Below are 25,431 nucleotides of genomic sequence, written 5' to 3' on the forward strand. Positions count from 1 at the left end.
ATCTAATCAGGGTGATGGTGACCTGTTGCATGGTTTTATTTTAATTAAACGTTATTACTTTTGCACATGTTTGTGTCATGATTCTCCAGGACAAACTTCAACAGTGTAATGATTCCAAATATTCTGCTGAAAAGTTCAGTTTATTAACTTGTATTAAGTCTTTACTTTTTACAATACAATAATCATTCATGTCATTTATCAAGTAAAAACATCAAACATTTGCCAGTGACAGCTTCTCAAAAGTGAAGATTTTCTGCATTTTGCTGTTGGTCAGACAAAGTAAGTAATTTTAAAGTTTTTTTTTCCACCCAGAATCTCTATTTTCAGTTTCAAATATCCCCCCCTGTAGACTTAAGAGTGGCTGTTTTTTTTTCTTGATAGAAAACAGTGGCTATGCCTACTTTGAAGCCATACTGGTAACAATGCATTGCAATTGTGACAGGCTTTCACGGCAAAAAGAAAGTATCAAGGCACAGAAATGTTTCAGTCCACTCCTGGATCACAATTCACTAGTTTGCTGTCCATACAGGTGCTTGGTATGTTCCTTCTGTGGTCGACAAACCTTGGCCACAATGGTAAATGGTAAATGGACTGTACTTGTATAGCGCCTTTCTAGTCTTCCAACCACTCAAAGCGCTTTTTACACTACGAATCACATTCACCCATTCACACACGTTCATATGCTGAATGGATACAGGGGCTACCATGCAAGGTCCAAACCCATCAGAGGAAGCTAACCATTCACACACATTCATACACTGATGGCACAGCCATCAGGAGCAATTTGGGGTTAAGTGTCTTGCCCAAGGACACATTTCTTAAACTCTGGGCTGTGCAGTGATGTTTTTGGTCAGTGTTTATTTCACATTCAGTACACATCCAGTAACAACCCTATCATGTCAGAAAGGTTTCTATATTGAGTCTTCATGCACTGCACATATTTCTGAATTGCATTTGGCAAAGTCATTCATGTTACAAGCCTAGGTGAGAAAAACAGAACACCCTGCAGAATGATACAGTCCCATCCATCACACTTGGAGAGGTAAGAGTAAGCTGTGGAGCTGAGCTAGAAGACAGTGTACCCAGCATAGAGCGCTTCTCGTCCGTCTTACCCGGCTGACAGCAAGATGCTTCTCCAAGGGTAACCAGATGCAGAATCCCCGTTCAACAGCTGTTGTTGCCTCTATTTGCCTCTTGTGTGCTGCAGGGAAACAGTACAAAGAGTGGCACGTGACCTGAGCCTGGGGGAGGAAAGACTGGTGAATCAATCACAGTGGGTGATACAGCTGGGTGCCCTTCACTCTCTTATATACCATACACAGAAGCTCTTAGGGCCAATCAGGGAGAAATAATCAGCTAGATGCTGTGCTGTGTACAGTACAACGTAACACAACGTTATGCCTGAATGCACATAGAAGAAAAATAATTCATCTGACATTGAATTGTGTCTTATTAAAATGAGTTAGATATGTGGATTTGACTCAAGATCAACAGATAAATGCTTGATAGAGTTAGACGGGCCCTATTAGCTTTTAAAATCAGGTTTAATGAAATTATGGAGCTACACAAGGACAGACACTCAAAAACCTTATATGAAATCTTTTTTTCCATTTTTGTCAGATTGGAACCTTCTCTAAAGTAAACCCTGTCAGAGTGCCATCATGAAATCCTTCTAACAGCCCTAATGTCAGTCAGACAGCTTGGTCAAAAAAAAAACATGGACAAGCCCTCAATCACTCTAATCTTATCTGTTGTGATGGACAAGCTCTCCATTAGCCCAACTGTATCAAAGAGTGAAAGAGAAGACACCATGGTGTGCTACTCAATCAGTATAATAACTGGCATTCATGCTTGGGCCCATCTGACACAGTCTAACTAACAAGTTGATTTACAAAGGCTAAGCAACCAGTGGGTCAATTCCTCCCTTGGACACACCACTTATACTTTTTTTAAAGTTAAATTACATATTCAGGATTATTCAGGAAGATTCAATGATGAATCTACATTAAAATTATAATGCCAGTTTACACAAATAGAATCCTAGAGTCTGTTTACATATACCATATACTGTATATGTATAGATCTTACTCCCACAATATAATATTCCCTGAGGATAGCAAACAGTTACACATATTTGTGTATAGGGATCTTGTTCCAGCAAAATATTATCTTGTTCCCTGCGGATAACAACCTGTTAACACATATGCATGTATATAGATCTTGTTCCCAAAATATAATATCTTGTTCACTCAGCATAACAATCTGTTACACATATAAATGTTTATACATGTACATACATTCATACTTCATGCATTCAGATGAGAGGCGGGGAGCACCCTAGACAGGTCATCAGAATCAACAGGTCTAATTGAGCTTGTTCCCATGAGATAGCAATAATAAATACCATGTTTTGGGACTTTGGTAGCTCCTTAAAAGTGTACTGGTGATGTATTTTCCTATTTTCATGGATAGACAGACTAATACAGACCATGAATGAATGAATGAATCACAAGCTTTTCTAAGACGCCGTTTTGCCCTGGGGTACAACAGTTCAGCCATGAGTCAGAGTGAGGCCCATCATACAAGAGGCAGATATACCAGTTTTTCCATTAAACCAGAATGCAGTGCAACCACAAGACAGGTTTCATTATTATTTTTTTCCCTCTGCCCCTATCCTCAACTGTGATTGTGAACAACAGGTTCACATACCTTCCATAGAAGAATAGAGGATAATTTATGGAATCAACTAAGTGAAGCAGAAGTACACAAGAAAAGTTAAGTGAAACTGTGTGACAAAGTGGGTGAGACCACTCCATTTGTCCCCATTACACTTAATATTTCTTTCTATACTTGCCATTTGTTTTATTTAGACAATTGTAAAGCATTGCTTTCACATACTATCCCAGCTTTTGTTTGTGTTTAGCATTGTTTTGTTACATTCATTTACATCTGCATTTCTGGTGTAAGATTAGCTTGTGTTTCTTACCAAACATACCATACTTTCCAGGAGACAAAGGGGGAGTCAACCAGTGGCTTCCTGCTTTTAAGCTCTCACTGACATCATAGGTGATGTCATGGGTTACACCAAGTATGGGGGGATTCATTTTACAGTCTTCATCTGTAGGGTCAACCAGAGCACTGAGGCGGTTCCTCAGTTCCAAGCAAAACTCGTTGTTGGTCTTTAAGCATTTCAGCTTAGCTACTTTGAGAAGTTTCCTGTGATGACTCAGCTTCGCCACTTTCTTAGTTTCAACTTGATGATGGCTGTTAGAGGGTAGTTACTTTTGACATCAGCTCCACAGCAAACTCAAACATCTTGAAGAGACCTGTGCCACTTTCCATTGATCAAGATGTGGTTGATCTGATTGATAGTGGAAACATAAGGTGACTTCCATGTTAGCTTATGGAATATTCTATGTGGAAAGATAGTGCTACCAATGACACAGTTGTTGTTCAAGCAAAAGTCAACAAGATGTTCACCATTGTTGTTCATCACACCACATCCATGCCTTCTAATAGTGCTCTTGCAGTCAGTATTATCAGCTTCAACCTTGGCATTGATGTCACCCACGATCATGAAATTTTGAGACTCAAGATTCAAGATTCAAGGTTAACTTTATTGTCCCACAGAGCAGGAAAATTGTCTTGGCCTCTTCACCCATGCTGCAGCCATAAAAAGACAACATTTCATATACAGAAAAAATACAGATGAGTTAATAAATAACAAACAAAGTTCTAAAACCACAATTCACATACAGAAAATATACAAAGGGGCTAATAAATAACATAAATAAATAACACAACATGGTTCTAAAAGTACCTAGACAAACAAAGAAAACAAACACAATAAAAAACAGAAAATTCCCTTTTCATTAACATCCCTTACATAAAAGATCATCCAGTGCCCATCTTGGCCTTATCCGCCACTGTTTAAAAGTCTGCCTGCTGTAACAACAGCAGGCAGTAGCTGCCAGCAGTACCCAACTTGAAGATCTAGACTTTGTTGATGACCTTGCTGTTCTCTCCTCAAAGCGTATCCATCTGCAGGGGAAAACTGACAGACTGAACAAGTTTGCCAAATAGACAGGCCTGAACATCAATACCTCTAAAACCCAAGGGATGCGCATTAATGCCACTCCAGATGCACCAATCACAGTGAACTGGGACACTCTGGACTATGTCAAGGAGTTTACCTACCTTGGAAGTCTTGTCAGTAAGGACAATGCAGTACTAAAGAATCAGAGTATGGCGTGGGAAGGCTCACAATGCTTTTGCTAAGCTCCAGCCTATCTGGAAGTCAAAGCAGTAAAGCCTAAGAACAAAGGTTCAACTGTACAACAGCAATGTAAAATCAGTGCTGTGATATGGTTCAGAGTGCTGGTGAGTGACAACACGTTACATGAAAAAGATCGACACTTTCCATAATGGATGCCTCAGAAAAATCTGCTACATTTTCTTGCCTGAGAAGATCTCAAATGAACAGCTATACAAGATAACTAAGTGCAACAGTGTGGTGCTAGAGATCAAACACTGCTGAATTTGAAGGCTAGGTCATGTCTTCAGAATGGCCCAGGATCAAATCCATAAGGTTGCACTAAGATGGATTCTATGAGGGGAAAAAAAGCAAGGCCAACCCAAAACAACTTGGTGGCGAACTGTGACAGCTGAGTTAAAGGAAATGGACCTAACATGGGGCGAGGCACAGCATGCAGCACAAGACAGGTCTCAATGGAGGCAGATCGTAAAAGAATTATGTCCCACCAGGGACGAAGAGGATTAAGTAGTAGTAGTTAGAATCCATATGATTTGTACTTATTTTGGCTTGTGATGAGGATTATGCCGTGGATGATATGTTTTGTGTTAACAATGGTAACTGATACAAGTGGCATTGATGTGTACCTGTTATAGGTGGGAGACTGAAACACGCCTGCAAGAAATATGATTCTGCCTATATAGATTGGAGGGCCAATTTAAGGGGAGAGTTGTTGGTTTGAGAGAGGGAACAGAACAGAAATGAGAGGATGCCTATGTAGCTGTGTGCACATGAGCATGCTTAAGTTTGAGTTATCCTGAGTTAAACCAGTTAAGTTTGATTTGTTTGTATTCATTTCTTTTTTGAGACATTTGTTTTTTGTTACACTGGACAGAATAAATCACTTTTTTTTAGTTCTTTAACAAGTCTCTGAGTCTGCCTCCTATCACCTTTCCAGCCATTCTGGTAGGGCTTCCTCACAAACTGAGACATCCGAAGGAGGATTTTTTTGGTGACAAGCAAATGGTCAGAACTCAGTGCTGCGCACAATATAAGACCATCAGAAGAATGCCTTAAACATAAAACTAACACTACCTGTATGTTTTACTTTGCCCAACTTTTGCCTTCAACTTGCTGAGATTTCATTCACGCAGTTAGACCACATTCCTGATTATCATTTGAAAATCTGCATTCACACACCATCGTGATAATTAACTCCATTGGTCTGATTGCACTCCATTTGTTACATTCACATGTAAAGCACCGGGGGGAGTGAGGACCAGTTGTGGGATGTGTCAGATGGTTGCTGACACACACACTCCCACATCCATTCTCCTGCACGACCTGGTGTGTTCAGGCCTTAGCAGCACAGTGTGGAGGAGCCCATCTGCTCACAGGGTCAATACCACTTTCTCTTTTCACACACACACACACACACACACACACACACACACACACACACACACACACACACACACACAGACTCATGCCGAGCGTGCCAATTAGCTAAATGAGACAGATTTTTGCTCTGTGTAGATTTGCATTTTTTATGGTGAGCACATGGTTTTAATACTCACATTAATGGGATGAAATGAAAAATGTTGGTTATAAATTAAGCAAAAAACAATTTCTTTATAGAGATTCATTCACTGTAGCCCACAGAGAATTATATTTTTTATTTACTCTTTTATTATTGGTTGTAATATACATAATATGGTATATATTTCTATTGAAGTCCATATTAATTTTATATCATAAGTAAGACAGTTTGTAGCTGAACAGAAGCTGTACAGTTACTACAGTAACAAGTGTAGCTTACTTTTTAAGTTCAGTAACTAAACACTGGTGTAGGTGTGCTTCCTCACAAATGCTCCAGTAACTCCAGTTTAACTATAGATCTAAAAGTGTGACAGCACTGTGACAGCCTGCTCACCCAGTCTGACCAGCTAAGCTGGTGACGCTGGATGCTGCTTTCAGTTTCATCAAGATTTAACTATTTCCTCCCTGCTGTTGAAGATCATAACAACAAAACAGTTGAGCGAGTGCAAAACAACTCTGTGCTTTTATCACAAGTCCAGATATGGCAGCAGGCAGGGTTAGATTTATAACAGCATAATCATGAAAGAGAGCCAGTCCTGAATGTTATTGTTTTTATTGATGTTATTTGCCCATAAGATGAATTGTGTCACTTGAATGAGAGCTAAAATCTGTAAAGTTATTTGACTGAAATATTATAATTTTATGTCATGTGTAGGTCGAGTGTTATCAGAATTACATATTAATTCAGTGTTATTGTTCTCTGTAGCAGCTCACTATACTCTCTGGTACACCAATGTCAATAAAGACTGTTCAATCCAGTGTTGTCACTCAATAATTGGTGTGATGTACACTGTGTTTGTAATTCATATCATATAATACCAGTAGCAATAATACACTGGTGGCTGGCATGTATTTTCACTTTTGAGATAAACAGCATTCTTCAACATAATCTTCCACAAGACATGTAAAAACTGCAAAATTACCTTTTTTTTTACATCTCATGCTACTTTAGTATGAAATTTCATCACCTTAGCAAATAACAAATGATCAAAAAACTATTTGAAACATTATATCAGTTACACGTCACTGCTGCTGAGGATAACAGCATGCAGAAAGCTACAGATTCCAGCTTTAAATTGACTCTAACAGGTATTTACATGTCCTGTCTTATAAAAATTATGTTTATATACTGCTAATTTGCAACAGCAAATACATTTAGAAAAGAAAAGCAATGCAGCCAGGATTACGTTTGTTATCAACATAATGGGGAAATGATTTTAATGACAATATCAGCAAAGTTGGAAAATGTTCATACTGAATGTATCTGCAATATGTTCACTGTCAACATTTGTTTTCCTATATTGTCCATTCATGGCAACTAAAGTGTGATTTAAGTTTTTATTGTTCTGTTTAGGCAACACGAAACACATAGTTCAAGATAGTAGCCTAGGTCAAATATAAAAAAGTCATCATTGAGGTAGAAAGAACGTGTTTTAGTAGCCTTAACCTAAGCATACATAGCCCTGTGTGTTGTACAACTACCATCTATCTATCTGTGTGGCACAAGAACCTAGCAGTTGCTGGGCAGGCAAGACTGAAGTGAACATAATCCAGCCAGCAATTACATTTCCTCCAAAACATATCGACAAGACCATTTAGTCATCCATAAACATAATTTGTAGGAGACAAGGTTGCCTGTTGAAGGCTGCTAGCCAAAAACTGTTAGCATGTGTGCTATCATATTCAGAATTTGCTGGAGAAAGCACATTTCACGCGGAGTGCAACGTCAGGATTTTGCGCTCTTGTAATTTAAAATCTGTCCCTCCACACCTTGAAATCTTGTAGGTTGATTTTAAATTTGCTTTGTGCTAACTCTGTAGTTTTGACACTAATAAACTGACATAGCTCTCCACTCCTTAACAAAATGAGCAATAAACCAGAGTGACTGTTTGGTAAATGGAGAGTCATCTGAGTGGGGTCACTGGGGCTGTAAATTTCTCTCTCAGTGTGACAGAGCGTCTGCAGCCTCCTGTGGCCTGGCCTGGCTTGGCCTGGCCCAACATGGCTCTGCAGTGTGGATGGTTGCAAGGTGACGGAATGTACCCCCCCTTATCTAGCCCTACAACCCTACACTGACCCCCCCTCCCCTGCTCACACACACACACTCACCCTCACAGCCATTATGAAACCCCAGCAGATGGCCAGGAGACAAAGGATGTGTGAGGGTGAGAGGCCCCCACCTCCCCCAACACTCCCTCCACACCTCACTTTTCCTATTGAGCCCCCCCCCCCCAAACCCCCCTTGTCCAGCAAGAAGCAGGCAGTCTGTTGCTGTAACATTACAGCTGGAGCCCACTCAAACTTCTTTCTCACCCCCCCCTCACCACCAACACACACACACAATTTCTTGCCACGTGTCTCTCATTTAAGAGAAATTAACAATGCCTTCACCATCCCTTGTTCATGCAGATGTGGCGATTATGCCTTGATTTTTCACTCGTTGCAAAATGAGCTCCTTTAATGCGGAGACATTAGCCTAAATGATTCCTGGTGTCCTTTATCAGCTGAGAGCTCCCATTTGGGGCCCCGCAGCAGGTAATTCTCCTTTTGACAGTGCAATTGAACTGGCCAGCGCTGAAGGGCTATTTGGCAAAGAGCCATTTAGTGTAAGTGCTCTCCAGCCTGGCGAATGACACTTGTAGAGACAATGTCACCCCCACTGACACCATCAGTTGATTGTGTATTGAACAGAAATGGAGGAGTGATGTAGGCCCCAGGCCAGAAATATGCAGCACTATTGGCAGGGCGAAGTCCAAGGCGAGTGTCCTGGGGAAAAGTGAATTCACATGAGCTCTGTGGAGGTCTCTGTCAATACCAGGTGCCAAGGACACTAGGACAGGGACTGTGAGGTGATAAACTGGCTTTTTCACTAATGTGTGCTGCATGATCATTTTTTACAGGCTGCAGCAGAGGACAGACACTTTCTCCAGAAATGTTCTCAACATCCCAATACAAGGTCCTCTGCACAGATTGAGCTGAAAAAACATGACAGAAAAATGATTGGTTTACCACATGAACCAAAACCTATGTCTCACTTGGTATCTAGCTACTTATGTGTCCAGTTGTTAAGTACAGTGAGGGTGAATAGTATTGATTTAAATGGTCTGTACTTATATGGCACCTTTTTAGTCTTCCGACCACTCAAAGCGCTTTTACACTACAAATCACATTCACACACATTCATACATATCGGCATGTGGACTGGAGGAGCCGGGAATCAAACCGCTGATCTTCTGGTTAGTGGACAACCCGCTCTACCTCCTGAGCCACAGCCGCCCCGTTTAAAGTGCTCAAAAGATTTAAAAATTCAGACAATGTTCACATTTTCAACAGAAACATGTCTATCCAGAAACATTGTCCCCTTTACTCTGGAAAATCCACAGAACACACAATATAAAGTTTTCATTAGAACTAGTTTTTACTGAAGAAATTGCTACAGTGAAAACTGTTGACTCTCACAAATGAAATGCCATTCATCTCTATTTTATTGGGATGAAGACAGCAATCTAAGAGACGGCTACTCACTCTGTATCCCAAGGCGTACACATGACACAGTTTTATACTTTTGAGTGATGTGCAGTGTGTATGCCAATGCCAAAATTCAATTGCATTTGACATGCAGAGTGCTCCATCAGTACCTTTGGAGACACAGTGCATCTTATTTGAGATGGATATCTGAAAACCCGGACCAAAAGTCTGCATGGCTAGAGACCACCAAAGTGAGAATATGTTTTTGTAATTTGAGTAAACCAACCCTTTGATGTGACAACTGGCATCTTATAAATACCATGATTGCTGGTGTACTTTAAATTTCTCCTTTTTGTTATTTGGTGATATGCAATTTTCACGATGAGTTTGGAACCCATTGTAATCCTATCTGCATGTATTGCTTTAGCCCCTTTGATATTCATCTTTTTGCTCTATAAGCACATTTGTTAACATGGAGGCATTCCATTTTCATTTCTTGCAAGCAAGGAGCCTCCCGTTGTCTTTGTGTTGAGTGTGTCACTTTGTTCGAGGTCTATTACTTTTTAATCTATATATGCTGCCACTTGGTTTCATCATACAGAGGCAAAATGTATCTTACCATTCATACGCTGATGATACACAATTGTATATTTCACTTTCCCATGATAACCTCAGACCTATAAATGAACTTTTCAACTGTATCAGTGACATTAAACACTGGATGACCCAAAACGTTCTGCAGTTAAACAAAAACAAGACTGAGATCTTTGTGGTAGGCACTAGAGGTCAGAGATAGGAGATCCACTCCAAACTGATCTTGCTGTCTCTGAAACTCAGTGAGCAGGTTAGAAATCTAGGTGTTACCTTGAATTAGTAACTCAACTTCACAAGCCACAGTACTAGTATAACTAGGACAGCATTTTACCACCTAAAAAATATTTCCAAAGTTAAATCCATCTTGTCTCAGTAAGACCTTGAAAAACTGGTTCATGCATTCCTCTTCTCTAGGCTAGACTACTCTAATGCCCTTTTTGCCAGACTTCCCAAAAAGGCTGTGGGACAGCTCCAGCCCATCCAAAATGCTGCAGCCAGAGTACTCACTGGGACAAGAAAAAGTGAACATATTACTCCTATACTTAGATCACTTCACTGGCTTCCAATAAAATACAGAATTGATTTCCAAATTACGGCTCACTGTTTACCATTCACTTAATGGTTGAGCTCCTAAATACATCTCTAACCTGCTCACTGCTTACAAACCCTCCAGAACCCTCATATCATCAGACACTGGTCTCCCAACTGCACCCATGATCAGAAGTACATCTGGTGAGGGTGCATTCAGTCATTATGGGCCCAATCTCTGAAACTGCCTGATGATATAAGATGTGCCACTTGTTAAAAGCAGTGTGAGTGGGTTTGTTTGTGTAGGTGGGTGGGCAAGGTATGAATTATTTTTATGAGTTTATGTTTATATATATATATATATATATATATATATATATATATATATATATATATATATATATATATATTTATTTATTTATTTATTTATTTATTTAAATATGTACTCATGATTTATTTTATTTTGTTCATATTTTGTGTGTGTGAAGGTATGAAATGTGCTATATAAATAAAATTGACTTGACTTCAATGTAAAAAATCATTTTCATAACAAAATAACTCAGTGAAATGCAGGAAGCATCACAGACTGTTGACATTAAACAGTGTAAAAGAAGTTTTTCCTTTAACTCTTATGTCTGCGTCAAGTATGGAGCTGGAGTCAAGATGTGGTTAGCTTAGATTTGCATAAAGATTGGAGGCAGGTGGAATTAAATAATACGCCTCCCTACACCTCTAACTCTAACTAATTAATGCATGATATCTCGTTTGTTTAATTAAACAGAGATGTAAAAATGACACTTTGTAATTTTAGGGAAGGCATGTATGTGATAGAAACGTTTCCTCACAGGTGGCCAGATATGGTCTGTAAGCTCAGATTTTGGTTTAGGTGTCTGTATAGGCTATTGAACGACATCAGGACTTCAGCTGCACACAGTCACTGCATGCAGCTGTTGTTTGCCAAGACACAGTCATAACACAAAACTCCCTCTAAAACCACAAACCGTTTTTTCTATTTATATTCATTTAAGACTGCACAAACAATGTACAAAGCAAGAAATAATTTACTTCCTGGCAACATACAAAAAAATGTTCTTAGACAGAGAGGGGGGACATGATTTAAGAAGATGATTTAATTTGAAACAGCATTGTGTTTGTACCAATCTTAAAAGTGTGTGTAGTTTAATTTGTGGGGTAACAGAGTAAAAATATCACATAGTTTAAAAAGATGACAAAAAACCCACAGAAACGAGGAAGTTGAAAGAAACGCTCGCTATTGGTGACGTTGTTTTTGGTTTTCTGGTTTTCCACAGTCTTGATTTGTTAGTGTTGATTATATATGAGGAGGATGAACATAGAGGTTTAGTTGTGTATGATGGACACTGGGGCAGACAGTTGGACTATGTGAATCTTTAAGTGGACAGACTAGTATAGAATAAGGGTAGGACTATACAAGCGTGTTGCTTCTTCCTACTCCTTTTCAGACATGAAATGTTTATTCATATTGCTTATTGAAAGTCTGTATATGTTCATTGTTAATTTTATTGGTTACTTTTGTTTTATTTCTACTTATATATTTTATTGTTTTTTTTAAATGTTCAAAATAAAGTTTATTCAATTCAATTCAATTCAATTCATGTACATGTCAAACACTTTGTGTTTGACTAGCTGACTGGCTATTTCCTCGTTTCCAGTCTTTCTTGCTAAGCTAGGCTAACCAAGTCCTGACTCCAGCTCCATACATGACACACAGGCATGAGATTGATATCATTCTTTTTTATCACTATCTATTGTACTTATGAAGCAAATAAAAGATTTTTTTAAAATATTGAGCTTTTCCTTTAAGGATAACTTTCGAGCATATTAACTTGACTATTTTGAAAAATAAAATGTGTGTAGTGAATGTAATACACTTGTTGTTTCACTATCTATCCCATAGCTTCATCTGCCATCAGGCACGTCATCATTGTCTCTAGCCACCATATTTCCCCTTCATCGCTTTGGTTTTTCCATTTCGGACAGCATCTGTAGCTCTCGGCCCGCTGCTCCCCTGAGACTCTGTCATCCACCAGAGCAGAGGGCAGTGACACGTGTGATTGATGACCCCCAGAATGGAAAGGAGAGAGATGGACAGATTCCTTTTATCAGGATTGAGGTCTGACTAGATTAAAATGCAGTTGTACAACGCCTCCTCCCCCCTTTTTGGCGTCCCTGTTGGCCTCCTCAGCATCCCCACTCCATCCCCTGTCAGTCACCTCACCTGACGGCTGGGAGTTTTTTCCTCATCTCCTCCACTGACCTCTCATCCCACCTCCCCACTTGAGGTGACATGGTGCGGACGTGGCCGATTGTGCGAGACTTTAACCAGCCACTTCCAAATTGACTGAGGTGTTTTGTTATTTGCCTCTGCAGAGAAGTGTGCGAGACAAATCTCAGCGGAGCGTTCTTAACACCATTTGCACAAAGCTACTTGGAAAAAAAGAGAAAAAGTATGAAATGTGTTAGAACATAAATCACAAGTCGCTCTCCACAGCTAACCACAATCAACCCTTGAAAAAACATGCAAAGTGAAGAGGGGAAATTCTCCTTTTTCTCATTCACTAAGTGCTGATTAAAAGAAAAGAGACAATCACTTTCATTCACTGGCGTGCAGCTGCCTCATTGTCAGATGGCGGAGTGGGAGATTTCTGTGGTAGTGCTGAAAAGACGCCTCAATGAAAAGGACCTGCGTTTGTTTTTCAGATGGCTCTCTAATGACTGGATGTGATTAACACAAATTATCTCAGTTATCACTGCTCAACAGGCTTGGATAGACAGTCTTTGGGTGCATTCTCTGCAAATCTACTCACTCTGCATTTAATCAGTCTCAACACTCTGTACAAGGCTGCAATGACCAGATTTCTCTAGCTAAAATATTCAATTTCTGACTGTAATTTCTCATTAAAGCAGACATTATTGCAAAAATTAGTATCAAAATATACTTTATTTTGTTTTCCATGTTACTCAGTGTGTCTGCGCTTGATGAGATCATACCAATCCTCTGGGAAATCTCTCTGCTCATTGATGATATCATTGCTGTATTACAAGGTTTGGGCCTAAATCCACCTTTGTATGTAGGATTGAAACACACAACAGTGGAAAGAGAATAAAGCTTCTTCACTTCACTGGCAGGTTTTCTCCACTCAATTTAAGAAAATAACATTTTTAGGACTCAATTGCAAACACAAATTACACAATTCAAGGCAAACTCAAGGCAAAAAGGCTGGTGTTATTTTAGATTCTTTTTCTTTAAAGACCAAAGACCAAAACCAACCCACAAATATGAAATTAATTTCTAAAGGAAGACTACAGTTAAAAACAACTTGGATGTTGTGCTTTTAGCTCAGGCCATCGGCTCTATCAGTTATGATAACACTGTATTCACCAAAGTTAGTGCTGATATTTCTGAATGCACCATCATTGCTAGAGTGGGAAAAGAAACAAGATCATTCAGATAGTCATACGGGTTTTAAACAAACCCTCAGCTTAGCTAAAAGTATTTGGAAAAAAACAAAGGCAAACAAAAATTATTACCCAAACTTTTAAACATTTATCACTGTTTACGGACTTCAACTTTGACTGAGTTTTTCTCTTAAAAAGCTCAGTAATTTCCTAAAACAGCTGGGTACTGTAGTTTTTAGCAAACATTACTCAAACAGGAGGAAATAGTGTATTTCTTGGGGACTATTTTCAGCAGCGGATTAATACACATTTGGCACTGAGTATTTTTTGCAGCAGAACAGTGCTTCTGAGACCGAGTCAAAATAAACTACAGTGTGTGTGTTCATTGTAATGAAGGAACATGTTACCCAGTGCAACAGTTCTATGACAGAGGAATAAGATATATCAGGCTTTGTATAAACACACCATACTTGTTCGTAGATTAATTCATCATTGGTTTTGGTCTTTTCATGGAATTTGTTGACAATAAGACAAATAAATAATATTGCCTCACATTTAGAGATACTTTTCCACCATCATCTCCTCTGTAAACATGTCACTGTATGAGGTACTAGAGGAAAATCCTCCATTGACATCTGTCTGTAAGATTAAATATTTTTTTATTATCCAGTCATGCTAAACTGTACCTTGCAGAGCCATCTGTGAGTAAGCTGTCCAGGCTGTGTATAAACTACTGCCCTCTCTCCAACCAGAATTTGACCCTGTGACCCTGCAGGAACCCAGAGGTCAGCCTGTCACGGCTGACTGACCGGAAGTCAGTGTGGGGGCCTTATTATCCAGATGAGGGTTATATGGTTGTATGGGGGGTTGAGGGGTCTTCAGAGAGACATAAAAGTTCTAGGAGCATACAGAGGATTGAAGAGACAAATAGATGTGGTAAACCTGCATGCTGACATCACAGAAATGTAGGGAATCTAACAATTAAATGTGTAAATTATCTATATCAATTCACATAATTTATATAATCAGATTTTCAGAAAGTCAACAAACAACACAAGAGAAGGACATGTAATAGTCAATGCAATACCACAATTAAAAACTGTGCTAGGTATCATGGGAAAGGTATAATTTGGTTTCAGTACCAAAACTCAGATTTTGATTGCAAAATTATACCTTTTCACAGTAAAACTTTAGTTTACTTCACTTATTTCCTAGCAATTTCCTATGTTTCTTGAAAGGAACAATGCAATTTGGTATCAATTAAAAAAAAGTATAGACAATGTTCTGAGAAAGTTATTTAAGTTTAGTTGAGATGAGTCTATAAGCAGTTGTTGATTTCTAGAAGAATTTCCTTGACAGAACTGTTAAAATCTTAGTGACTAAAATAAGATCTATTAAAATCCGAGTAAATATTCATTTATTTTCAGACATATTTGTTGAATCGTGAGCTTACTTGTAAACAAATTGGAACATTTTGCATGTTCCACTGACACCGCTGTGCACGTACTAAATAGCAAGTGTACCAGTTTAACACTGTCTGCACTTATATGTATTCAAATACTGTAGTTTAGTACAAATGTGAGGTATTTGTACTTCACTCACGTATTTCCATATCATTTTATTTATTTTACAATTTTTACAATTCAGAGGGAAATATTGTACTTTTTACCTCACTACATTTATTTGTCGTTACAGTTGTTGGTTGCTTCACAATTTAACAATTTACATACAAAATGATGATCTTATAAAATATGATGCACTGTTGTTGATTAAACCACTCAATAGTATATAAAATAGGCACAATTAGCTCAAGCAATTACGAACTACATAGACAATGCATCAGTGAGAATCTAATAATACAATCTATAACTATTAGACTGTAAATGCTGCAGTATGTGCCAGTGGTTCATGTTATATACTTGAAACATGAAATAAAATAAAAAAATATTTCACTCTCAGAGGTATTTTTTCTGCATTATGAGTACTTTCATTTGTGATACTTTAAATACACTTTGACAATAATACATGAATGACATTTTCAGTACAGGACTTTTCCTTGTAGTAGTATTTTTATTCTTTTATGTATTTATTTATGTTTATGTTCCATGTTTTCATATAACATTAATATATTTTATATTTCTATATTTGTATTATATTTTTATAAAACCTTGGTTGTAATTTTTTTGTAAAATAAAATGCATTTCTGCCAAACACAAACACAAACAGCCTTACAAGAACTGCTGGCTACTGTTGCAATCCAATAAAACAGCTCGGCCATAAATTCTACCTTTATGAAACTTATATTGTCCAGTTTCTGTTGACACTGTCAGAGAGCTGTTAATTCAACACTTAATGTTTATTATTGAGGTCATAGTTAGTGGTGTTGTTGTACTGGACAATAGGTATTTTTAATGTTTTGTCCACACATATAGGTGCATACATGAGAATTCCAGAAGAAACACCTTTCAATATCATACAGTCCAGTACAACACTACTACTAAGTGTGACTCCAATAATAGACGTATGGTTGAAACTGAACATCATAAGCTTCTTAAACTGTAGAATTTATGGCTGAGCTGTTGTAATGGATGCATTAGATTGTATAGATGACATTAATGAAGTCGTCACAGTTAAAAACAATACATGATGCAAAATAATGTGCATGGTGATGAAAAATGAGAAATGGGAAAAGACTTCTAAAATGATGGGACATATATCTTATTATAAACTGACTGCTGGTGTGATATTTAGGAGGATGAAGATTAGATGACTGTATGGTTGAGGAAAAGTGTGTGAAATAACCTGGAAGACTGAACTGTATCTTATCTATAAAATTTGAAAAACATAAAATTGTAAGACATTGAAGATTTTTAAACAAATCAGTAATAAATAAATTGTGAAATAACGATTTGAACTAAATAAATACAGTATAAAATGCACAGAAGTATTATTCAAATTAGGGAATATCTGATCAAAAAAGAAGAGAACAAGGTTATGAATATGAATTTGTTGCATTCATTTGGTCTCAGCTTTCAGTACTTGACAGTTTTTGATCCTGACTGCTGTTGACACACTCCTGGCTGCTATTGTACAAGTACTGAGGCTCTGTTCACATCCCTGATTAGGACATATGAAGGAATCTAAATGCAGATGCATCACATGTAAGTTCACAGTGATCTGACCTAAATTTGATTGAAATTCATACAACCAAATCCACTTTCTGATTTACATACCGAGGCTGTGTTCCTGCAGTTTAAGATTCCAACAATGATCTGCAGATGATGATGATGATGATGAAATATCAGAGGTGGTGGTGGTGGTTGGCAGGAAGGCGGTGTGTGTTTGGGTCAGCATAAATTGTGTTAGCTACTTCATTGAAAGACAATGGAGGACAAGATGTTGTGTGTAGTGTCACCCACGTGCTCCTGCACCACTATTGTCTGCTTGCCTTCCCTAGGAGAGGAGAGACGGAGGGGTGAAAGGAGGAGGATGTGGGAGGAGGAGGAGGAGATGGTGGTGGTGGGGTTAGTTGACTGCTGTGTGTGTGTGTGTGCGTGTGTGTGTGCGGGGAGAAGCACAGACGGCTCGTGGTAATTTGATGTGTGTCCCCGGGGATGTTTGATGGATTAATGCTAAGCAGCTCCCTCTTCCAAAGCACCACCTGATCTTTGGGGCTCGTGCCCCACATATAAAAGGCTGCAGTAGTGCTGAGCTCAGCTAGTCCAGCCATCTCTCTCTCTCTCTCTCTCTCTCTCTCTCTCTCTTCTTTCTCTGCCTCTGTCTCTCCCTCGCCACTTTCTGTCTTCCTCTCCATCCTCCCTGTCCTCTGCCTTCTCTCTCTCTCTCTCTCTCTGCTGCTTTCACTACATTTTCTTTTTTTCTTTCCCCTCTGGCATCAAACCTCATTCAGGACAGATATTTTTTCAATCCTCCGCTGTGGTTTGTTTGGCCTGCTCAAGAAGGCCGCCTGGAATCTTAGTGCATTTCTGCTCTTTTCTTCTTTTTTTTAAAAAAAAAATCACCAGTCTTTCCACACTTTTCTATGAGGCTCTAGCATCAGTTTTTCATCAAGGAAAAAAAAATGCCACGCTCCTTTTTGGTGAAGCAGCCGAAGGTTCACGATTTCTCGTCTTCCAACTACTACCATCAACACCAGCAGCACTGGGACGACTCTTACGCTGTGACACATGCCATCACAGAGTCGGCCACTAACTTGGCGGTCCGTTTGAGTGAAAATGGTGAGTTCACATCTCTCTGAATTGTGTTTTCCATTTTTAAAAATATGTTTATTTCTGCTGTAGTAGCTGTAGATTTCTTCATTCGGAGAGATGATCCACGTGGTTTGGCTCTAAAATTGAAAGAAGAGAAAGATCTAAAACAATGGATTCATCCAAAGAGACAGAGGAGATGTTGTTTTCGCTGTCTAATCGCTCTTGGAAACCCCCAAAACCCCCCACAGGCATTGCTCGCCCCCCTTCCGTACAGCTCAGGACTTTTGTTTTCTAACTCGGCGGATGCTAAATAGTATTCAGGTCACGCTGGCTCAATCAGCTTAATACTCAAACCAGATCACACAGCAGCTTTTGGCTTTAATACTATTGTGTACATGAATGATGAGATATATGTGTACGTGGGCATTAGGCACAAAATCTGATGCAAGCCTTTGTCAGGTCCAACTAGAAAGAAGGAAAAAAAAACTCAGGAGAAAGCAGATAGCCACATGGGACTGTGTTGTCCTTAGATGGTGCAGTTGCCCTTGAGTCTCTCCTCTTATCACCCTCCTCCCCCTTCCACCCCCCACTTCATCTCTCCATCTCTCTCCATCTGATCCTGCAGGATGTTAGATAGCCACAGGGAGTAGGATTGCAGCAACACAATCCATATGTGGAGCAGCGAGAGGTGATGGAACAGGGTTTTTAGAGGATGGGTATTGACTGGAAAATAGAGAGTGCTGCAGGTAATTCAATAAAGTGCAACATGAGCAGTACACTGGCAGACAGTAGGTTTACATTCATGGGATTTCTACTGAGGCTGGATGTGAGAACAACCGTGCGATACAAACAATATGGGGTGTGTGTGTGTGTTTGGCTTTCAGAAACATCCAAAGAAATGTGTGCTTTGAGCAGACCCCCCCCCCATCACTCTCTACCACCAGCATCACAGATCTTGTGTTCGAGTTGAATCATTTGTCCTCCAGATTTAGGATGCCAGCTGTCTGGTTCCCTTTGTGTTGCAGTGTGTGTGTGTGTGTTTGGAGGGGGGGGGGCGAGTGGGCTCAGTGTACCATGGACTGCTGTCAAGATCAGACCCCCCTCCCAGACACACACACACACACACACACCCTCCCCTTCCCTCTTTGCCAAATCGCAGCCCCCACCTGTCACTCAATCTCCCCATTACCATACTCATGAACACTCTCAAAAACGCCACAGATGGGGAATGATCTGATTAAAATGATTTAGTGATTGAGGGGATTTCACTGCTGAGACGCTCTGTTTTGATCACACACCCCCGCCCTCTGCCTTCCGTCACAGATTTAGACGCTGCTGCTGCTGCTGCTGGGAGGCGGCGACAGGTGGATCGATCGAGAGTCAAACTATTGCACTGTGACTGTTTTGTCAATGTCAGCACATTGTGTTTGACTTATATTCACCCACAAAGGCCTTTCGAATTTTTTTTTTTTTTATGATAGCACTTGTTGGAGCCAGAGGAGGGAGCCTATTGATCAAGGCAGAACTGTCCACAAAAGACTCATTAATGTTTCATTCTCCAAGCTTGCTGAATCTGGCACTTACAAATAGCTTCCTGTATAGGTTTCATATTGATTAGAGATTTGGGTAAGAGGGCACTTTTCATCAGAGATTACTGAGATTGTGAAGATGCTCCATTCATTTATTATTAAGTAAAAAGAAAACGAAAAAAGAGAGAAAAAAGTCTTTCCCTCTCTTTATTAAATGTATTTTTCTTTTCCCAGGCTACATCCATGATTACACCATCCCTTCAGTATTGCAGAGCACAAAGGAGCCAGGTCGTGAGCAGACCGGGCTCTCCTCAGGGCCCCTGTACTCCCCAGGATGTGTAGGTGGCAGCGGTGGGGAGGAGTTCTCCGACCATGATATGGAGCATCCGGACAGCCCGGTTTCCAGCTCCACAGTTGAATCAGACAGTAGCGGCCCCGAGTTGGAGGAGGGCACTATCAACGCCTTCCTCATCTCTGACGGCCGCTCTCGCCGGAGGCCCAACCAGAGGTGTCCCCGCAAGGGAGGCAGCCAATCGGACAGCAGCGAGGGCATCGGCTCGGCAGACTGCAGCCCGGTCAAAGGGAAATCCAAAGGGCGCTATATGTGTGGAGAGTGCGGCAAGTCTTACGCCACGTCCTCCAATCTGAGCAGACACAGGCAGACTCATCGCAGCCTGGACAGCCAGCAGGCCAGGAAGTGTCCCACCTGCCACAAGGTGTATGTGTCCATGCCGGCGCTGGCCATGCACATGCTGACCCATGACCTGAAGCATGAGTGCACGGTGTGTGGTAAAGCCTTTAGTCGGCCCTGGCTCCTGCAGGGCCACATGAGGTCCCACACTGGGGAGAAACCCTTCGCCTGCGCCCACTGCGGCAAAGCCTTCGCCGACCGCTCCAACCTGCGTGCTCACATGCAGACACATTCAGCCTTCAAGCACTACTCCTGCAAACGCTGCCACAAAAGCTTCGCACTCAAGTCCTACCTGAACAAGCACTACGAGTCCGCCTGCTTCAAAGGGCACCAAGCAGAGGACGACTGCAGCTCAGAGGACTGATTGGAAAATCTTCATCTTTGTCATTTCTATTTATACAATTTGTAATAATTCATACAACAAAGACAACAAAGCCAGAGAACAGCTTGCCACTTCTGAGGCTTATCACATGCATGCATCCTCTTAATCCTGCCTTTTGATATAAGCAATAATCTCACTTTAAATTATTCAGGAATTCTGTATGAAGATAACGTCACAAAAAAAAAAATCTCTGTGTTGATCACAAATGGAAAATATTTTATATTGTTTTTTATAAATTGAATTGCAATAATTTAGTAGTCAGTATTATTTTATATGCCAACTAGCTCTTAATTTACCTCAAACCTTTCTTATTCGATAAATAATGTATTTGTGTATTTATTAATTTATTTAACTATTTATTTGCCAATTTTAAAGATTATTTATTTATTATTGGTTGATGTATTTAACATGGATTCATTAAAGCCATGAATTGGATTTGTTGAGAACAAAAGCCAAAATATATTCTGATGCGCTATATTTCTCTGTCTGATCAATTTGGTGATGACAATAAAAATGATGAAAATGAATACTTACTGAAATTCCCCATTACTCATGCCTGTGAATCTATGCAAAAATTATACTTGCTATACTAAAAATTATACTTCTTTGTAGAATCAACATTGTTCTGTTCATCTGCTTGCCACTGCCTCACATGAGTAATAAGCTAACGTTATTTTGAAAGTCCCTAAACAGCCTTACCTTTATTAGCAATTTTTCCAACTATGCTGTCAAATCCAAAATGCCTCCACACATTACCTCACAGATGATTTAGTTTAATGATTATCTGTCCAGGATGGCTCACCAGTTCATTTTCCATTTTTCGTTAGTAAAGAGAACAATAGCCAAATCTACTTACAGGGAAATAGGGCTACAATGGGTCAGACAAACAGCCTGATGCGCTTATATATGGTGAATATTGAAGTTGAACAAATCATTACAAATTCAATATTTATTTTCATCCCATGTTCAAATGGTAGTCCAAAATGTGAATAAAAAGTGGGGACCCTAATGGGCAACAAATGTTTTCACACAACTCTTCTTCTTGTTTTAGCTCTCTACTGCTACCTGATCATCAGGGTGAATATAACCACTACCATTCTTTTTGCAGAGAGCTTCAGATGTATGGTATAAAATATTTTGGTGGGTAAGGTGACTTTTTCAGACCTCAGCCTGCCATTTCGAAAAGAAATTAAGTGTAATGCAGCTGATCATTGGTCACTGGTAAAGATATGTTGCACACAGTAAAAAAATCATATATTTAACATGAACCTGGTTTGCTCGTTGTCCATCACAGATTGGACTGTAAATTTAGTGTTTTGTGGAACTTTCTTGACCATTTTAGGGCAACTTCTGGTGATGAACCTGGGATGTATTTATGTAAATGATGTTAGACTAGTGGTTTGCAACCTTTTTGGCTTAAAACCTCATAAAACAAAGCAACGTCAGCTTGCAACCACTTTTCACAGATTGCATAAGTCTATCAGTTGCGGGCAGTTTAACCAGAGAGTGATTTTACCTTCTCAGGTGGTTTCTTTTGTATGATTAGTGCTCTTTTAGTTCTTTTAGATTAGTACTCTCAAGCTGTACAACTATCCAATATTTCATGAAAAAGCAAAAATCTGAGAAAAGTCAGAAAAAGTAAGCCAAATTTTGTGTGGCACAAATGTGTTTTTTTCTTCTTCCATATCCCACTGATCATCTTGTGACCCCTCTGGGTGGTCTTGACCCCCAGGTTGAGAGCCTCTGGGTTAGGACATCTCATATGGGATGGCTCAGTCTGGCTTTTGTGGGCCATGTCCCAGAGAAGACCCAGCCCCTGAATTGAAACATAGCATGTGTGGAAAGAAAAAGAACTTTTCAGCACTACCATCAACTGCAGTGCTTCTCCTGAACAGCAGAGGGGGCAAACATAAACACTAATGTGGCTAAAGGGCTGACTTCCATAGTAATGGCATAGTCAGGATTACAGACATCAGGACAGTCAAAACTGCCACACATTAGAAAGAAAACTGAAAATCCACAGCAGGTTGTGTCAGTGGTACCCAGCGTCAGACCTCTCCTCCCACCCGGCCATGTTTGGAGATTCCTTAGGAGCAGATCCAGGCCCTCTACTGCACAGTACTACAGCCTGACCACAGGATGTACTCTGGGTCAGGTGTCATGAGAACTGGGCTGCTGGTCCAGACCAGACAGGACTGAGCCCATGGTGGCCCCCAGCCACTGACCCCTCATGGGAAATGCAAGTATGTGTCTCAATAGACCACAGACTGGAGATGGCTATTTTCAGACACAATGGCCACCACTGAAAACAAATATTAATATTTGTACGCATGTGCACGTACACATACACTTCTATAGGGGATAACAGGATCAGTTTGGCCAGATGGGAATAAAAAAGTATACTTTTAACCAAATTCAGGTATCAGGTAAAGCTGCAAGTCAAGTCTAGACAATATTTGCATAATAACAATCGATCAAATGACCATGTGTAAATGAAAGGAGTCGCTTTTAGTTACTGCATTTTTCCCTCTACTTTTTTGCATCTATCAGCTCATTGTTTAGGTTTTATGGCCCCGACTTTAACATTTTTAACTTCAACTTGAACTCATTTTTATTTTACTCAGTTTGCAGAAATGTTGGACAAGTTACTTGAAAATATAATCAATCATCAAAATTCACTGAACAGGTATTTACATGACTTTATTAATTATATATCAGAAAAAGTAATTAGTTACATTACTCATGACATTACTCTGTTACTCAGCTCAGCTTATTCAAAGGTTCCTTTTAAACACCTCCAAAGGCTCCACACCCACAGGCCCTGTATTTGGTTTTTAAACACGTGCAAATATTAAAAAATCAATTGATGCAGGTGTTAAAAATGAATGCTTAATACAATGTATTGCTGAAACAATTAGTCAATTCATGGATTAGTTGACAGCCTAAAGAAATTTAATCCACAAAATTTTTCTCTGTTTTATGTCATTGCGACTTGAACATCTTTGGACTGCTGGCCAGACAAAACAAGCAATTTGAATCACCTTGGATTCTCAGAAGTTGAGACTGGCTTTTTTAAAATTTTCTGACATTTTATAGACTAAACATTGAATTATTTAATATAAAAAAAATCATTCAACAGTTAAATCAACAATAGAAAAATAAGCAGCTTTAAAATAAATACAGATCCTTCCATCTTTCCATAGTAGGACAACATGACAAAATGAAAAATGTGGCTCGCTTGAAACCTTTGTGCCCTATTCCCAGACCCTGAAAAGAATACAGTCATAAAAACAAGCAATCATGCTCTACTGTACATGTCGGCAAACATAAAACTTCCACCACAAACAAAGGAGCAGAGCACCACCACTGCAGGTCACCGCTTGCCAATCAACACAGAGGATATGACTGCCGTGTCTAGAACAGGCAGAATGACCTTAAGGCCAAAACGGATGAGTCTTTTTATAGCCTCCTTTATCAGACCTCAAGTCATGTCTATTACATCATGTCAGACAAAGTTTTATAGCCAACTTGTAGATTTCTCTGGTACGATAAACTTTGTTGACCCGTGAAGGCCTTGGCTCAGAGGTCCCAGGTGACTCTGGAGGAAGCCGACAGACGTGGGCTGGAAGAGCGTCGACCCCGGCCCGGTGGACATTAAAGGCCAAGGTGGGCTTCTCCAAAAGAATCATCGCGTGTGAGTCAACTTCCTGTATCGCAGGGGGTTGACTTGATGTTCTGCCTGTTTGGGGGGCCTTTGGGGTTCCCATGGGAGATTATGACACTCTTGTTCATCAGCCCCAGGATCAAGAAACACCTGCCTCTTTTAGATATTAGCCCCATAAAGTAGCTTCAGGGTGTTTATTTTACCTCTGGTGTTACCTTAAGTGTCACACAAGAAAAATTCACCCATAAAACCAGGATTTTCAAATATGGAACTCGGGACCAATCTCTGACAGTGATGTCATTTCAAATGAAAAGACAACTTGGCATCTTCAAATGAAGTGTGTGTCAAGTTGAGTTTTATATCGTCTTCAAAATGATGGCGGATGGGGCCTTGGCCATTTGCTGAACTTTTACTGACACAACGCCCCACCTGTCTTGGTTGCTCAAACTGTCAGGGGCTGTGAAAGACGATCAGCGTCATCAGGAGGAAAAAGAGGGGAAAACTCGGGGGTGAAGGTGGAGGAGGCTGGCAGGATGGGAGGAGGAAGAGCAGATGAGGGCTGAGTCTTATCTTGCGGTCACATGTAGGGTCAAATGAAAGATAATACTGTTGCTTCCATACTGGGGTTTATAGTAGCTTTGCTCTGCATGAAATGCAGTGACTAATTTATCACAGGAGACGTCTGCACTGATGAATACATCATTTAGTCATCTTCTGGGTGAACTGGGGGTCTAAATAACTAGGGGTCTTTATGAAGACAGCAAAATATTTGAAATACAACAGTTCCTTTGCTTCATTAATAGTTAACATCACAGGGAATACAGTTTTTTGCTTTCTTTCCTAGAATTAGACAAGAAGATGGATACCACTCTCATATCTGTACCCTAAATATCAAGCTAGCTGCAATTAGCTTAGCTTAGCATAAAGCCTAGAAGTAGGGGGAAACAATACTATGGGGACTGACAAAATGTTCATCAAGAAATAGATTTAGCTGCTGTCTGCTCATGGTTTCTTGTCCCATCAGACTTCTTGTAGCGATGTAGCCGTTTCCCACATTTCTCCTCTTTTGGTGGCC

At 39.8% G+C, this 25,431-nt stretch overlaps 1 protein-coding gene across 1 annotated transcript; it reads left to right on the forward strand.

Moving 5' to 3' along the window:
* Positions 1 to 16,822: 16,822 nt before the first annotated feature.
* LOC137182301 (transcriptional repressor scratch 1-like) lies at positions 16,823 to 21,230 on the forward strand. The gene is made up of 2 exons (XM_067588619.1): positions 16,823 to 18,117; positions 19,854 to 21,230. The coding sequence occupies exons 1-2, from the start codon at positions 17,961 to 17,963 to the stop codon at positions 20,672 to 20,674; spliced, it is 978 nt and encodes a 325-aa protein (XP_067444720.1). The 5' UTR covers positions 16,823 to 17,960; the 3' UTR covers positions 20,675 to 21,230.
* The last annotated feature ends 4,201 nt before the right edge of the window (positions 21,231 to 25,431 follow it).

The sequence above is a fragment of the Thunnus thynnus genome, chromosome 4 (genome assembly GCF_963924715.1).
Source record: "Thunnus thynnus chromosome 4, fThuThy2.1, whole genome shotgun sequence".
Lineage (NCBI taxonomy): Eukaryota > Metazoa > Chordata > Actinopteri > Scombriformes > Scombridae > Thunnus > Thunnus thynnus.